We start from the raw sequence: 18,963 nt of genomic DNA on the forward strand, positions 1-18,963 counted from the left end.
AAAACAAATTTCTATTCAGACCCCACATCAAGGACAGATAACATTTAATAGTTTCCTTAAACTGCCAATCATATTGTAAACTCAGAACACCCTGTTGAGATAATTATAGCTTTGAAACTCAGCCAAGCATTCATAAAGGCATAATGACAGCCCTTGGGAAATATGATCATAGACCTCTATTGAAACTGCATGAACAAATGGTAATTTTTTTCTAACCTACACCAGATGGCCTATAAATCAAAGCAGTCCGTATTTTTAACTCTAATTGACAGATTCAGCCTGTTTTTTTTCATGTTTAAAGAACAGAGGGATTTAAAAAAACTTCAAATCATGACACTTAAACAGGCCTTATCTGCACTTCTAGCATGTTTACGTCTACTTCATAAATTTGTGACTCTCACAGTGTGGGTTAAGGTCCTTGGACTAGCCAAAATGGGGTCTGTTTGAACCCAGCACTAAATTCAAATGGCCCTGCTGTGTTCAGGTTTCCCGCCTGTGTGAATCATGTCCTGTCTCCTCCCCTTGCTGGTAAAAATGGAATCTGTTGGGAATGGGGCAGGAGTTCCGCATCAGGAGCCTGCCCGCTAACTTTAAAGGTCTGCAAAATCTTCTCGACTCCATGAAAATCCAATCCTAAGATCCAAAAATGGAACATTTTAACTCACAGAAAGTAGGTACTAGATCCTTTGAGCTTCAATTTCATTAACCGTGTCATTGAATTTGGACTTAACTGCTGCAAGTGTTTAAGAGATTAAATCAGAATTCGAAAAATATTTGCTGTTGACAGTAGTTTAAATAAAAACTCAAACAAAGTCACTACTCATACCTTGGGATTCTGCAGCAAAGGTTTTTAAAAGGTTTTCTGCTTCAATAAGATTAGTGAACTTGATGAATTCAGAGTGCAACACGTTCAAGGATGCCTCTCACTGTTACAATCCTTTCATTACACACAGCGCTTTAAAGGAGCAGTCCTACCCATCTGGCTCTCTAGAGGGGTGAAGTCACTAATTCAGCTCTTTAAAAGTTCCATGTTGCTGCATTTGTGTGTTGTTCTAGTGGTCTCATCCTGAAAGTGTCAGGAAAAGCCCAATCCTAAAAGCTAACTAAAACAGATCACTTTGACTCCTGCACTGCATTCCTACTGTTTTCCATCCTTACAAAGTGTCTTGCAATTAACTGTTACAGACAATAATAGCTCTTTGGAGGGGAAGGAAAAATGAGGGATCAGATCCTGTGACTTTTAAATTGCTTACAATTTATCCAAATCATGCTACTCCGCAAATAAAAGGAAATGGTCAGGATTAATAAAAACAAAGACAAAAGGGTATTTTCATTTATATACATTGAAAAGTAACTTTTTGTAGTCAATTTTGGCAAACTTGAAGTCAATTTTCTTCTGTTTGCTGCTATTTTGCGTCGGCTGTGAAATCAAGCATAAGGTTTAAGTAAATTAAACACGTGATCTATAGGCTCATGGTAGAGGGTAGGGACCAACTCAGTCCGAGTGTCTGCAGATCATGGGTCACACATCATTAAACAGGATCGACTCATTACATGATGGATTCAAAAGTTTACCGGCTTAGTGATTTTTCTATAACAGACTAGCTGCTCATCTTGGAACACCACATTGTTTAAAGGTCAGGAGCTCCTGGCACTTTGCCAGGATGCCAAATGAACTCTCCACTCTGCCATCACTTCATTTGAAAAAGAACCTTTCCTTAGTTGTCCCTGTGTTATCCTTCTCCAGTACATTACATACTCTTCAGTCATGAGAGTGCAATGGATTTTTAACTGTTGTTGTTTCCTGGTTACCCCATATTGTTCTGGTTGTCCCATTACTATTTTAAGCGATTCCCATTGCCCTACAATGCCAGTAATAGATCAAGCTGTGGTTGGTGATACCGATTCACCTTTTCTTTTGGTGAAGCCCAAGCGTCAACAGCTATTGAGACTGGGAATGGTACTCACATCTCCCAGAGTCATTCAGTATTCTAATATCAAAGCTACCAGGCTACTCATCTGCTTTTGAGCCTTTTCACCATGTCCATTATATTCTAATTTTCACTTGTTTACAACAAATATCAAATTTATTTTATCAGTGGTCAATCTCTGGCAAAATACGTTTGTTCTGAGAATGAAAATAAATTGAATTAATAGCCATTTATTCTCAGTCATGTCAGCTCCTTCCCAAAAAGCATATCAATTATGTTATCTATTTAATTAGGAGGAAATAATTAGAATCTACAGCACAAGTCCAAATTCAAAGCACATCTCTTGTGTCCTGGAGAGCTGAAATAACATGACATGGGGCGCAGCATCACAACCTATTTCTGTGCTGAAGAGCAAAATCTAGAGGTCAAAGTTTGTCCTCACCCGATTAATAAGCTGTTCTCCCGTCTCTGAAGCTGTGATAAGTTTACAGAGAGCTTGCAATGCAGCATGGGGCAACCCTTTAACACAAGAAAAACAGTGTTACATGTAAATACATGTATATTCTATATAGTTACAACAACATACATTGCAAAAAGACAATGGCTTATGAAAACACAAGGACATACATAAACACCAAAATATATCCAGACACAGCTACACATACACGATTATATAACATTTAAACCTTGTGTGTGCAAGTACTTCATGTATCTCATACCTCATATGCCACAACATTTTACGTCACATCAATGCATTAATTTGCAAAGAGAAAAAAAACTCTCCAGGAACAAAAATACCAGAGCCACAGGTCTTCAGACTCTTAATTGACTTTCCTTCAAACAAAACCAGGGTTCCTTCAGTCTTGAGTAGCAATTAACCTTCAAATTAACTCTTCTGTGTTGAATTAATATTCATTTGATATTATAGTCTTAAAGGGGCATAGGCCTACACTTAACAGCAAAATAAAACATTGTGTTTTACATGGTATAGCGTTCCTGTCTTTCAAAGCACCTTTGCAGCCAACTTACCACAAGAGATTTGCTAATATATGTCTAGCTATCATGGTGTTTATAGAATGCAGACATATATAAATATAATCTATAAGCATAGTGACTCATACATTTGCACAAGTCATGAAAATATAGAGTCGTGCATGACATTATGGGTGGAGTTTTCCATTCCGGTGACTAAGCGCTGTGGCGAGTGGAAACATTGGCTTGATTCCCCCTGGGCGGCAGTGCGGGTGAACATGCACAATCTTCTGCTTTGCCGCTCCATTAATTATGCATCCACAAGGAACTCGGCAGATTTTGTGGCGGGGCAGGCAGAAAGTTGCCCACCCCACCGCCACCTCGTGGGACAGAATTTTATGGTCCCGCCAAAGTCAATGGACCTTTGAATGGCTCACTGCATTTTGTAGACCCGCCCCCACTGAAACAGGGCCATAAAATAATTCCTCCCATGGGGTGGAAGGTCCTGGCTCCATATTTAAAGGGCACCAGGAAACATATTCACTCATTACAGTCCAGGTGCTCCACACTACTCCTCCAGAATCCTTGCAGCTGCAGCTCATACTGGAGAAGCTGACAGATACATCCCGGGACACACCAACTTCCACCCATCTCCATAGACCATGATATATCACCATTCCTCTCCTTTCCGTCACCCTTGAACTTCCCCCCATTACTCTGGACCCTATAACAATCCACCTCCACATGCCTTCCCTCTCCTCAGATTTGACATCCGTTAGCACCCCCTAGCCCACTCTGACCCTGCCTCCACTTGTTGGTGTGCGAAGGGGAAGGTAGATGGTGGAGCGTGTCTGAAAATTACGCAAACCATTTTCTCAAGGCTGTCCTTGACAACTCAGTTGCTCCAGACGGGTGAATCCTCAAAGTAATAGGAGGGTCTTTTTGGGTGGGTGGAGTTCAAATTCAGCACAAGTGGTCAACTAAAGGGACACCCTAATAATTATGAAGCAACTGGATATCATAAATGCTGTTACCTGAGGCACCTGTCTTGTCCTCCTCCATGACCCACCTGATGAGGCATTCACCTGCCAGACTCTCACCCTGGATCTGCCACCCTACCACATCCCGCTTCTCCCTCTGACTATTGCCCCCCCTACCACCAGTATCGAGACCACCCTGAGGGTCCTACCATCGATACCACCAACACCGCTCTCTAAGGAACTCCCCCCTGCCTTGGAGACCCCACCTTACCCGGACACACTCCCCACCACTTCCCCTGTCCTGCGTTGGTGCAACTTGTGATACAAGCACATGAAATTTCACAGCACCTCTCTTAAAGGTAGGCGAAAGCAGTGTCTATGTACCTCCAGATGACATGAAGGTCACCAAGTGCACGCCACTTATATGCAGTCGGGAAGGAGACTGTCCTAATAATCCGCTGGCTGGAAACTTAACTTGGAGGGGGAGCATAATTCCGGCGAGTTGGCCTTTTAATGAGATTTAAATGTAGTTCCTCCCATGGATCAGCGGGAAACTCACGGCATCTTCAACCTGCTGTCAAAGTAGGGAGAACAAAATTCCAAACTAATTTCCCACCGGCAGGACGCAGAATTTTGCCATCACGCCAAATTTTGTGTCCCTGTCCGCCACAGTTCCTGACCCTAGTGGGAGCAGAAAATTCAGCCTTATATGTTAACATGGCATTATTTATTTATAAGCATGTTGACACATAACGGAAGTACGGCCACCCATATAAAAACGTATAAAATCTTGATAAGCATATGATAATATATGCTCAAAGTATGATATCTGTTTTAAAAAGTCAGGAATGTTATTACATGTACTGCAAATGTATTATTCTGCTAAAGTGCAGAATTCTGGTAAAATGCCACAAAGTCCATTTTTGGAACTAACCCGATCCTCAGCACACTCAGCATTTAGTTGTTGTTTGGTCAGGGAACATTGAACACTGAAGTGTGTTCATCAGTTTCAGACTCCAAACGAAAAGCCAACAGCTTTTGAAAACTATTTAGCATCTGAACTCTCAGCTTCTCCGTATTCAGATCTGTTGTTTGCAATCTTTCATGGCATTTCTGACAGGAACTTGGGATATATGCTGGTTGATAAGCAATGCAGAGCTTTGTGATGTGGAGTATTATGATGATATATTTCAAATGTTGTTTGAAATGGAAGGGTTGTTTGCTAAAGTTAAGAAGTAATTGTAAGAAACATCGCTTAGAAATTCAGAGAGTCAGTCTGTGTGGTAGTAAGGAAGGTTGTGCTCTTTACGCTGGTGAATATTGTACATCAATGTATGTGTGTGTATATATATTTATATGAATCATGGGGCAGATAAGCAGGTGAAAGTAGAAACAGAGCAATATGTGTATAAACACAGCAGCAAAGTTACAGCAACATATACACATGTGGCACCATACACAAATGCAACATTATATACAAATATGGTTTTAAAAACATGGCAATATAGAAACAGTGCTACACAGGCTAACAATGATAATCAATAATGTGGTGATGAATATGTATAAGACAAGCCGATATAAAAGCACTGCAATTTATATAAATATGGTAATGCCATTAAGAATGCTGATATATTAAACAAAGCAGCATGTATAAGAACAGCCCACTTGCTTTTCTCATCTATCTTTTTTGTTACACTAGTTTTCTTTCTTTCTTCCTTGGGGTGTGGATGAGATATTTCAGTCTTTCAGCACCATTCGGCTATAAGGGTGATAGATTGATCTCTAGATTGTTCAATAACTGTCAGTCCTGCTACACAGTAGGCGGGAGGCACACTTACAATCAGAAGTTTTGTGTGTATATATATATTTATATATATATATATATGAAACAATATATTAACAGCAATATAATTTTGAAGACATTTTCCAAAGGTACATATGTTGTGTTCTGCATTATTGACTGAAATCTCCACATTCACCTCATTATTACTTGCACTGTGACCTCTAAGGAATCCTCCACTGATGCAAACTCAAATATATTTTTTTCTTTTTAAATTAAAGCACCTTTTAAAAGCAAATGTAATGAAGGGAAGGAACTGTCAGGAATATCACCATACGCGACAGCTCAATGCATTTATAAATGTATAATACCACTGGGAGCTTAATGACTCACCAACAATCACAAAGGATGGGATTTATTTTAATATATTATAATTAAAATTAAGTAATTCTATCAAAGAGCACTTTGGGAAATGAAATATACTAGATCAGCCACAACTGCAAGCCATTCTCCACAATGAGACTCCAGGTCTCTTTACATTGCCTGCTGTTCCACAATTAAGGTCCGTCTGCAAACCCCCACTCTTCCCCATCCAGCCCTCTCCCTGCATGACCCCCAGAGCTTAACAATGTGGCTTTTTGATTTGATTCAGATGCAGTCGTAGAAACATCAATGCCACTTCTACATCTGTCAAGTTATATACAGAATTTAAGGTATACAAACTGGAAGCTTTTGATCATTGGTCCGTACTAAGTTAGCTTGAGTTCAACTAGATTTGTGGAGCATTCTAATTTATCCTAGCAGGCTAGCAAAAAATGAAGTTAGAGTCACAGTGGTCTACAGCACAGAAAAAGGCCCTTCGACCCATCAAGTCTGCGCCGGTCAAACAAGTACCTAAATATTCTAATCCCATTTTCCAGCCCATAGCCTTGTATGCCATGGCATTGCAAGTGCAAATCCAAATACTTCTTAAATGTTATGAGGTTGTCTGCCTCTACCACCCTTTCAGGCAGTGAGTTCCAGATTCCCACCACCCTCTGGTGAAAAAATTCTTCCTCACATCCCCTCTAAACCTCCTGCCCCTTACTTTAAATCTATACCCCCTGGTTATTGATCCCTCTACCAAGGGGGAAAGTTCCTTCCTGTCTACCCTATCTATGCCGCTCATAATTTTATACACCCCAATCATGTCCGCCCTCAATCTCCTCTGCTCCAGGGAAAATTACCCCAGTCCACCCAATCTTTCCTCATAACTAAAACTCTCCAGCCCAGGCAACACCCTGGTAAATCTCCTCTGCACTCTCTCTGGTGCAATCACATCCTTCTTATAATGTGTATTCCAGAACTGCACGCAATACTCTAGCTGTGGCCTAACCAGCGTTTTATACAGTTCTAGCATAACCTCCCTGCTCTTATATTCTATGCCATGGCTAATAAGGGCAAGCATCCCATATGCCTTCTTAACCACCTTATTTACCTGTCCTACTACCTTAAGGGAGCAGTGGACATGCACGCCAAGGTCCCTCTGATCCTCGGTACTTCCCAAGGTTCTACCGTTCATCGTTTATTCCCGTGCCTTGTTTGTCCTGCCCAAGTGCATCACCTCATAATTATCCGGATTAAATTCCATTTGCCACTGATCAGCCCATCTGACCAGCCAGTCTATATCCTCCTGTAACCTGAGGCAACCCTCCTCATTATTTACCACCCCACCAATTTTCGTGTCATCTGCGAACTTACTGATCAACCCTCCTACATTCAAGTCTAAATCGTTTATATATACCACAAAGAGCAAGGGACCCAATGCCGATCTCTGTGAAACCCCACTGGACACAGGCATTCAGTCACAAAAACACCCCTCTGCTTCCTGCCACTCAGCCAATTCTGGATCCAATTTGCCAAATTGCCTTGAATCCCATGGGCTCTTACCTTCATTATCAGCCTCCCATGCGGGACCTTATCAAAACCGTTGCTGAAGTCCAAGTAGACTACATCAAATGCATTGCCCTCATCTACACACCTGGTCACCTCTTGGAAAAATTCAATCAAATTGGTCAGACATGATCTCCCCTTAACAAAACCATGCTGACTGTCCTTGATTAATCCCTGTCTGTCTCTCCAAGTGTCAATTAACTCTGTCCCTCAGAACTGCTTCCAATAGGTTCCCCACCACTGAGGTTAGACTGACTGGCCTGTAGTTCCCTGGTTTATCCCTTCCTCCCTTCTTGAATAATGGTACCACAGTGGCTGTCCTCCAGTCCTCTGGCACCTCTCCTGTGGCCAGAGAGGTATTGAAAATTGTTGCCAGCGCCCCTGCTATTTCCTCCCTTGCCTCACTCAACAGCCTGGGATACATTTCATCTGGGCCTGGAGATTTATCTACTTTTAAGCTTGCCAGACCACTTAGAACCTCCTCCCTTTCTATGATTATTTCTTTTATTATATCGCAGTCCTTCTGCCTGATTTCCATACCCACGTCGTCCCTCTCACTTGTGAACACTGACACAATGTGTTCATTTAGAACCTTACCTACATTCCCCAGCTCCACACACAAATTACCACTGTGGTCCTTAATGGGCCATACTCTTTCCATAGTTATCCTCTTACTCTTAATGTACTTGTAAAATAACTTTGGATTTTCCTTTATTTTACCTGCCAATGTTTTCTCATGCTCCCTTTTTGCTCTCCTAATTTCCTTTTTAAGTTCCCCCCTTCACATTCTCTACTCCTCTACAGCTTCCACTGTTTTGAGCCCTAGGAATCTGCCATAAGCCTCCCTTTTTCTCTTCATCCAATCCTGTATAACCCTCAACATCCAGGGTTCCTGGATTTTTTGGTCCCACCCTTTGTCTTTACTGGAATATTTTGGCCCTGTACTCTCCCTATTTCCTTCTTGAATGAGTCCCACTGCTCTGACACAGATTTACCTAAAAGTTGCTACTCCCAGTCCACTCTGGCCAAATCATATCTGATCTTATTAAAATCGGCCTTCCCCCAATTTACAACTCTGATTTCTGGCCCATCCTTGTCCTTTTCCATAACAATCTTGAATCTGACTGCCCCCTCTGTTGTAGGACCTTCTACATACTGGCTTAAAAAGCTCTCCTGGATGCATTTTAAGAATTCCCCTCCCTCTAAACCTATCACAACATGACTAACACAGTTAATGTTGGGGAAGTTGAATTTCCCCACTATTACTACCGTATTATTTTTACACTTCTTTGAAATTTGCCTACATATCTGCTCTTCTATTTCTCTCTGACTGTTTGGGGGCCTATAATACACTCCCAGCAATGTGATTGCTCCTTTTTTGTTTTTGTGTTCTACCCATATGGCTTCATTTGAGGAGCCTTCTAAGATGTCACCCCTCTTTACTGCTGTAATTGATTCCTTGATCAATATTGCGATAACCTCCTCCTCTTTTACCTCCTTCCCTGTCTCACCTGAAGACCCTGTATCCTGGAATATTGAGCTGCCAATCTTGCCCTTCTCTCAATCATGTCTCTGTGACAGTAATGACATCATACTTCCATGTGTTAATTTGTGCCCTCAACTCATCTACCTTATTCATCAGACTCCTTGCATTAAAATAAATAACATCCAACCTTGCCAAACTCCCTTGTGCCTTAACTGGCCTATAATTTCTATGCCTTCCTGACTTACTTGCTCTCTTTTCTAACTTTGGCCATGCATCTCCCCCTGCTGAACCTCCTCGCAGGATCCCATCTCCCAGCCAAGTTAGTTTAAACCCTCCCCAACAGCACTAGCAAACCTCCCTGTAAGGATGTTGGTCCCATTCTGGCAACCCGTCCACCTTGTACAGGTCCCACCGCCCCCAGAAATGGTCCCAATGTCCCAGAAATCTAAAGCCCTCCCCTCCTGTACCATCTCTCCAGCCATGCATACATTTGGACTAACCTCTTATTTCTATACTTACTAGTGCATGGCATCAGAATAATCCAGAGATTATACCTTTCAGGTTCTGTTTTTTAATCTGCTTCCTAGCTGCCTCATCCCTCTTTCTACCTATGTCATTGGTACCAATATGTACCACGATCTCTGTCTGTTTGCCCTCCCCTTTTGGAATGCCCTGCAGCCGTTCAGTGACATCCTTGACCCTGGCACCAGGGAGGCAACATACCATCCTGGAGTCATGTCTACGGCCACAGAAACACCTCCCCTTACTATTGAGTCTCCTACCACTATTGCTCTTCCCCTCTTTTTCCCACCTCCCTGTGCAGCTGAGCCACTCACAGTGCCATGAGCATGGCTGCACTCCCAAAAAGTTAAAAAAAATCTGCCTGTTCCAGTTATCTATCAAAAAACACCTGCTAGAAAAAAATTTCTCCATTCTTTTATGGGGTGTGGGCATCGCTGGCAAGACTGGCATTTGATTGTCCATCCCTAATTGCCCTTGAATCGACCTTGCTTGGTCATTTCAGAGTCAACCACATTGTTGTGGGTCTGGAGTCACATGTGTATTTTCCCGATCCACCATAGCCAACTTGCCCCTCATACCTTCATAATTTCCTTGGTTCAGATTTAAGATCCTAGTTTCAAAATGAGTTATATCACTTTCAAACTTATTATAACATTCCGCCCTATTATGGTCATTTCCTAAAGGTGCCTTTACAGCAAGGTTATTAATTAGCCCTTTCAGGTAAGTAGGCCAGACCAGGTAAGGCTGGCAGATTTCCATCCCTAATGTCCAGCAACATTTCCATTACTCCAACCTCTCCCCCGGCACAGAACATTAATCCCCTCTAACGGCACCAGCATAAAAGTTGCATGGTGGGAGGTTGCTAACAGCGTCATTGTAGTTACTCACATCGCTCATTTCTGACCGCAACTGAGAAATAAATTTGCTGCTACCAAGAGCAAGGTGGAGGTAATGAAGTTCTTCAACTTTGCACACCTTTCGTGTGACAGCCGCCATGACACAGTTGGCAACTTTCACACCCACTGTGAGGTAATTCCTACTGCCTTTTGATCCATTGTATTGGGGCGCAAATTCAGTCCAATCTGACAGATGGAAATCTCCAAATTCTGACATGAAATGAATTTGGGGCAATTCCAACTCAGTTGTTAGTTGTGATACATAAGCAACACAAGACTATCCAAGATTGCCAAAATTAGTAGTAATCTGTATCACAAGGATAGTTGGTGCTGCAAATAAAATTGTTGCAAGGCGACTGGAGGAATTGTTCTTCTGGCATTAAGCATAATACATTGCTGCAACAGAGGGGATTTCATCAGCATCTTATCTGTGCTATATGCTACATATGACCTGACAGTGCCTGATGGGGAAATGTACTGGAAACTTTTCCCTGCACCTGACCTGTAACTAATTTCGGAGTGTTTAAAGGTAAGAGTGTGTAATGTTATGAATGCTCTGCAATTTAAGCTATTTAAACTGTTTTGGAAATATACTATGACATGTACATCAAGTCTTTTTTTTTTCTTTATTCTTTCATGGGATGTGAGCAACACTGGCAAGGCCAGTATTTGTCCTAATTGCCCTTGTACTGAGTACCTTGCTGTGCCATTTCAGAGGGCAGTCAAGAGTCAACCACATTGCTGTGGGTCTGGAGTCACATGTAGGCCAGGCCACGAAAGGGATGGCAGGTTTCCTTCCCTAAAGGACATTAGTGAACTAGATGGGTTTTACAATAATCAATGATAGTTTCATGGCCACCTTTACTGAGACTAGCTGTCGCAGTGGGATTTGAACCCATGTCCCCCGGGCATTGGCCTGTGCCTCTGGATTACAGTGACATTACCACTATGCCACCATCTCCCCTTGTAAAATTGCTGTTCTTCATCTTTCAAATTTAAAATATTCCACAAATGCTGGAAATCTGAAATGGAAAGAGAAAATTCTGGAAATGCACAGCAGGTACTGCCAGCTAAAAGAAAAAGGACAGGTTAATACATCAGGTGAAATCCCAATGCAGAGAGCCATCTTTACCTAGGAGCGACTGGAGTGTAGTGCTGCACTGCTGAAGCCGATCTCCAGGATCTGACACTGGAAAGAAGACAGCTGCCGGAAGTCCACTGGCTGGAGGATCAAGCCTGAATCCTACTGCGGTAAGAAGCGACTGCCAACCTGGCACACCACCCACTTTGTTCTCTACACTGTGCTGGGAGGTGTACATGGAATTCCGTTGGCCATTTTGTATTCGCTGGAGTGACTTCTCCACCTGAAGTAATAAAACCAGAATTCACTTTCCATTTCTCAGACAAGTCCAACCATATTACTTATTTCTAGAAACCCCAACCCTATGTGATACTAAAAAATAACGGTCTTGAAATTTGCTGAGCATACATAACGTTATATTAAATGGGTCAATTAAAGTACATTAAAATACCAAATAGAGGAAACTCGTATAATTGTCTCAAATGCTTATACTCTAATATTGCATGGCACAATTTCAAAACAGAACTTAAGGGGACGGTTTTTAAATTTAAAACATGGGAAACAACTCTCCCATTGCCTACCAACTAGACATAAATGGGTGGAGGTGGTATTGGAGTTCTAACCTGTGACATAGAAGAACAGAACACGGCTCTGCACAGACAAACAGGCACACTGGGGGATGATTTCCCTTTGGTTGATATAAGTCAAAATCCAGAAGGCAAATTTCCTCTTACTTTTATTTCTATTGAAACTATGAAAGCATTCTTTTAAGAATGGTTTAATGATCTTGCTATAAATAACCAAATGTGATCTTTCTGCACAAGTTCCTAATCACTGCTGTGCTGCCATTAGCAGATCAAACACCCCTCATACAAGATGGTGGGGTGTCATAACAGAACTGTCGTGATGCAAAGTATCCAGCAACAAACTATAGTGTGACACTCGCCAAGGCTTGGGAGCAACTTTATGACCTGTGGAGGATATGTGCTTAAGGAAACTGCACAAGAAGGGGAAAATAATTTTAAAAATGAAAAAAAGAAAATTGCTTTTGTATGTAATTGGGTCTGATCTTAGCACCTCTGCCTGCTGCCTGACCTCCTTTCCCAGGCGGGTGAGGGTGCATCAGCAGGCAGAACATGTTCCAAATCAGGTTTGTTGCTGCAATTTCAACAGGGTGATGGGCTTGTACCAGCAGTTAACAAAAAGTGACCAAAGGTATACACAGAGACATTTTCCAGAAGGATAACCACACATTCCACTTATTATACTCATCTGTAAAACAACATTTAAAAAAAAAAGGAATGCAGCTCCTTTGTTACAACCACAGCTGATGTTATTGCTGAGCAAGCCAGACCCCAGAGTAAAGTCTGTCTCGCTAAGTCTTTTTCTCATTGTGAAAACAAGGAGGAAGAGCTACTGACCTCAAAAGCATAGAACTCCAGTGACACCTCAAACCTCTTTGAAACCCTAATTCTCCAAATATAAAAATCTTTCATGTTTTCTATTTTGCCTCTACTTTCCGGTCAATAAAATTTAACATACCTTCCTCTGCTTACTCATGGAATCCCTGTAAGATGCAAATGTCCCTTTTCACCTCTGAACTCCCTTTTGAAATTCAACAGCTGAAAAACCAATTTCCCCACTTATCTCACAATGCAAATTTCAGATCTAACCAATTTACTCGTAACACAAACCCACCATAAATGCACAAACCTAACACCTTTAACCTTTCATCTCTTAGACCTCATAGACAACCTGTCTCTAGTAACCTTCCCCCTGTTTAGTTGACCTAGGCACACGCACATCTGCAGCATTCCAAATAGAAAACCTAATCACAAAAATATCCAAACATGCATCTCTCTTCACACCTTTTACAATGCCCAACTCATTCATGAAATATAATTTCATAAACATAAGCATTTATGACAGATCTAGGTCTAGAAATGTACGTACGACTATTACAGGACATGTATAAGGAGCACCAGACTTTAGAGTGAAAAGAAGTGTGGGGAAAAGTGAAAATTTTGATGTCAAAGTCAGATTGCACCAAGGATTGCACTGAGCCTCTTCCTCGTGCTGATTGCCATGGATGCTCTAACTCAGGTAATGAGATGGGAGGTGCCATGGTCAATGATGTTTGCAGATGACATTGACCAATGTGGTGGGGATGATGAGAACATGAATGAGTATTTGGGGAACTGGAGAAAAACACTGGAAGACGGATAAGAAGAATCAGTACACCAAACAGCCGGTTTATGGACTGTCAATTTTAATGGAGGAAAGAGAACCAGAGTGAAGGTGTAAAGATTACAGGTGATGACTTGGAGAAAGTGAGCAGCTTCAAGTGTTTGGGGTCAGTGGTAGCAAAATATGGAAGTATAGAAATGGAAATTAAGCAACGGATTAGCTCTGGTTGGAGTGATTGGAAGAAGAGCAGTGGGGTGTTATGTGATAGAAAAATATTGCTGAAACTGAAAGGAAGAATCTACAAGACTGTTGTGAGACCGGCCTTGTTAGATTGTGCAGAAACTTGGGCAATATCAAGAAGGGAGGAAGAATGACTGGATGCTAATGAGAAATGAACACTGAGATGGATATGTGGAGTAGCAAGAAAGGACAAAATCAGGAATCCACACATCAGGGGGTCAGTGAAGATTGTGGGAGCATCGAAGCTAGTAGCTGAGAAGAGATGGAAATGGTCTGGTCATCAATTGTTCTTTCCCTCCGTGCTGTCATCCTCACGATTGGCAGTAAAGCTGTGCATTCCAAATAACAGGAATAACCAGCCGAGCTCTGACAATACAGTCTATTTGAAAGCAAACTGTGTACACAAGAACCATTTCTCCTGAGTCACCAGCAGCAGCGTTCGGGAGTTGGGATCCATTCAGTGAGGTGCCATGGTAGAGGACAGCGTACATATTTTTATACTCAAACTACTACCTCTATTGATGACCCTGTATTGTGGCTGGCTTCATGCAGGTTTTTATGTTCCGCCATTGTCAAATGAGTTTCAGAGGATATTTGGGCATCAGTCCCCGCCGGAAAGGTAAGTGTAGTAACCGGTATAATTAACATAGAGGTAATTACAGGCCTTTTCTTAAAGCTGTCAGAATGTTATTTGAAAATCTCATATTCTCACGCCTCTAGCTGGCCACACTGGCCATTAGCTGGGAAAAGCAGTGTGATTTGGTTAAGATCAGTTGCTATTTTCTAATTTCCTGTGGTATTTAAATTTATAAAAGGTGGCATAGTGGTATTGTCACTGGACTGGTAATCCAGGGACCCAGGGTAATGCTCTGGGGGCCCAGGTTCGAATGGCAGATGGTGGAATTTGAATTCAATAAAAAACACCTGGAATTAAAAGTCTAACGATGACCATAAAAACTATTGTCGATTGCCAGAAAAACTCACCTGGTTCACTAATGTCCTTTAGGGAAGAATTAGGGAACTCTTAAATGCCCTCTGAAATGGCCTAGCAACAACTCAATTGTATCAAACTGCTAAAAAGTCTAAAAGGAATGAAACTGCACGGACCACCTGTCATCGACCTAGGCACCGGAAATGAAAACGGCAAACTGTTGACCCTGCAAAGTCCTCCTTACTCACATCTGGCGGCTAGTGCCAAAATTGGGGGAGCTGTCTCACAGACTAGTCAAACAACAGCCTGACATAGTCATACTCACGGAATCATACCTTACAGGTAATGACCCAGACACTACCATCACCATCCTGGGTACGTCCTGCCCCACCAGCATGACAGATCCAGCAGAGGTGGCGGCGCAGTAGTATACAGATGGGAGGGTGTTGCCCTGGGAGTCCTCAACATCGACTCCGGGCCACATGAAGTCTCATGGCAACAAACACCTCAAACATGGGCAAGGAAACCTCCTGCTAATTACCACATACTGCTCCTCCCCCCATCCCCTCAGCTAATGAATCAATGCTCCTCCATGTTGAACACCACTTGGAGGAAGCACTGAAAGGAAAAATCTACCAGATAGTTGTGAAACCGGGCTTGCTATAGTTTGCAGAAGTGTCAGTAATATCAAGAAGATAGGAACAATGACTGGATACTAATGAGATACGAATGGCTATGTGGAGTAGCGAGAAAGGGGAGGAAGCACTGAGGCTGGCAAGGGTGCAGAATGTACTCTGGGTGGGGCACTTCAATGTCCATCACCAACAGTGGCTCAGTAGCACCAGTATAGACTGAGCTGGCCGAGTCCTAAAGAACATAGCTGCTAGGCTGGGTCTGCGGCAGGTGGTGAGGAAATCAACAAGAGGGAAAAACAAACTTGACCTCATCCTCACCAACCTGCCTGTTGGAGAAGAATCTGTCCATGACAGTATCAATAGGAGTGACCGCCGCACAGTCCTTGTGGAGACAAAGTCCTGTCTTCACATTGAGGACACCCTCCATCGCGTTGTGTGACACTACCCCTGTGCTAAATGGGCCAGATTTCGAATGGATCTAGCAACTCAAGACTGGGCACCCATTAGGGGTGCTGTGGGCCATCAATAGCAACAGAATTGTGCTCAACCACAATCTGTAACCTCATGGCCTGGCATATCCCCCACTCTACCATTACCATCAAGCCAGGGGGTCAACCCTGGTTCAATGAAGAGTGCAGGAGGGCATGCCAGGAGCAGCACCAAGCAGACCTAAAAATGGGATGTCAACCTGGTGAAGTGACAACACAGGACTAATTGTGTGCCAAAAAGCATAAGCAACAAAAGATAGACAGAGCAACGGGATTCCACAACCAACAGATCAGATCTAAGCTCTGCAGTCCTACCATATCCAGTTATTAATGGTGATGGACAATTAAACAACTCACTGGAGGAGGAGGCTCCACAAATATCGCCATCCTCAATGATGGAGGAGCCCAGCACATCAGTGCAAAAGATAAGGCTGAAGCATTTGCAATAATCTGCAGCCAGAAGTGCTGAGTGGATGATCCATCTCGGCCTCCTCCGGAGTTCCCAGCATCACAGATTCCAGTCTTAAGCCAATTTGATACACTCCACGTGATATCAAGAAAAAGGCACTGGATACTGCAAAGCCTATGGGCCCTAAAAATATTCCGGCAATAGTACTGAAGACTTGTGTTCCAGAACTTGCCGCGATCTTAGCCAGGCTGTTCCAGTAGAGCTATAACACTGGCTATGTCTACCCGGCTATGTGGAAAATTGCCCAGGTATGTCGTGTAAATAAAAAGCATGACAACTCCAACCCGGCCAATTACCGGGCCATCAGTCTACTCTCGATCATCAGTAAAGTGATGGAAGGGGTCATCAACAGTGTTATCAAGAGGCACTTGATAGCAATAACCTGCTCACTGATGCTCAGTTTGGGTTCCACCAGGGTCACTCAGCTCCTGACCTTATTACAGCCTTGGTTAAAACATGGACAAAAGAGATTAACTCCAGAGGTGAGGTGAGAGTGACTGCCCTTGGCATCAAGGCAGCATTTGACTGAGTGTGGCATCAAGGAGCCCTAGCAAAACTGGAGTCAATTAGAATCAGGGGGGAAACTCTCTGCTGGTTGGAGTCATACTTAGCACAAAGGAAGATGGTTGTGGTTGTTGAAGGTCAATCATCTCAGTTCCAGGACATCAGTGCAGGTGTTCCTCAGGGTAGCGTCCTAGACCCAACTGTCTTCAACTGCTTCATCAATGACCTTCCTTCCATCATAAGGTCAGAAGTGGGGATGCTCGCTGATGATTGCACAATGTTCAGCACCATTTGCAACTCCTCAGATACTAAATCAGTCCATGTCCAAATGCAGCAAGACCTGGACAATATCCAGGCTTGGGCTGACAAGTTGTAAGTAACATTCATGCCACACAAGTGTCAGGCAATGACCACCTCAAACAAGAGAGAATCTAATTATCGCCCCCATGAACGAATTAAAAATTACACAACTTCTTTTACCTTTCTATTTTCAAACCACAACCATATTTTGTAACTTCTAAACATAGTCAATATTTTCACTTTGGTAATACTATTACTCTGAGGCTGAAATATTGGTAGCAGATTCCACAGAAAATGAGGCACTTCCTCCCTCCTTTCCCCTATCCCTCACATTTAGAGGTTGATTGAGTATTTCACAGATATACAACATACCAAGTGCAGCAGAACACGGAGAGCATCTCGGGCACGGTCAGGATGCTGGAGGATTTCAGACAGAGCCTGACCAATAAGAGATGAGGGACTGTTCAGTTTAACATCATTCCCAATGAGCGTGAATCCTGCAAAAGAAGAACAGGTTTTGGACAACAGAATGTTCAAAGATTTCAGTAAATACGAACTGACGTTTGTAACCAGACTATAATAAAAAAAAAAGTATCAGCTGTACAGTGATTGTATCATACAAAATAACTCTATAAGCCATGCATAATGCATAGTGACTGAAACCCTGAATAATGTATAGTAACTAATGCCTGTATAATGGTGACCTGTAATCTCTATAATAAACTGTGATTGTATAACAGTGACTATATGTCAACTGTAATCACTGTATAAAATAGTGATTGTAATCTCTGCAGTAATACTGTTAATGTGATAATTTCTACATAACACATGGATACATTCATATATATATATATATATACATATATATAATATATAAAATGCACCATGACCATGATCATTATACGAAAGTGACTAGAATCTCAACGTAATATTGACGGCTATATTTGACCAAACTGAGTATATGCTCTCCTTTATCAAGGTTGCCTGCTTCCAACTGTAACCTTGCCCATGTACCTACCCCTGCCTCAGCTGATCTGCTACTCAAACCATTATCCATGCCTCTATTATCTCTAGTCTCTACTATTCCAATGCTTTTTCACTGGTCACCTGCCTTGCACGCTGCATAAACTTGAACTCATTCAAAACTCTGCTGCTTGTTACCTGACTCACACCCTGTACTGTTCATCCATGATGCATGTTCGCTGACCTACGTCAGCGACGACGTCTTGATTTTAAAATTCTCATCCTTGTTTTCAAATTCCTCCATGGTTTCAACCCTCCCTATCTTTGTAACATCCTCCAGACTTACAACCCTCCAAGTCATCTGTGCTCCTCCAATTCTGGCATCCACAGTTTTAATTGCTCCATCATTACAGCCATGCTTTCAGCTGGCAACTTTGAAATTCCCTCCCTCGGCCTCTCTACCTTTCTGTCCTTTAAGGCACTCCTTAAAACCTACCTCTTTAACCAAGCTTTTGGTTAACTGTCCTAATATCAACTCATATATCGCAGGGTCAAATTTTGTTTAATAACACTCTAATGAAATGCCTTGGGGTGCTTTAGTGTGATAAAGGTGCTAAACACATGAACAAGTTGTGTTATTCTTTGTTCACTTTAGTTTCTGTATAA

At 42.3% G+C, this 18,963-nt stretch overlaps 1 protein-coding gene across 3 annotated transcripts in view; it reads right to left on the bottom strand.

The window, feature by feature from the left end:
• The window catches only part of ttc28 (tetratricopeptide repeat domain 28), a 761,973-nt gene that overhangs the window by 34,001 nt on the left and 709,009 nt on the right, over positions 1-18,963 (bottom strand). For all 3 annotated transcript variants that reach the window (XM_078554281.1, XM_078554279.1, XM_078554282.1), the window contains 3 exons: positions 17,707-17,831; positions 11,632-11,863; positions 2,374-2,450 (listed from right to left, as the gene is read on the bottom strand). In XM_078554281.1, coding sequence (XP_078410407.1) covers positions 2,374-2,450; positions 11,632-11,863; positions 17,707-17,831 — 434 coding nt within the window. The remainder of the gene's footprint in view (positions 1-2,373; positions 2,451-11,631; positions 11,864-17,706; positions 17,832-18,963) is intronic.

Source organism: Cetorhinus maximus, chromosome 12 (assembly GCF_964194155.1).
Source record: "Cetorhinus maximus chromosome 12, sCetMax3.hap1.1, whole genome shotgun sequence".
NCBI lineage: Eukaryota > Metazoa > Chordata > Chondrichthyes > Lamniformes > Cetorhinidae > Cetorhinus > Cetorhinus maximus.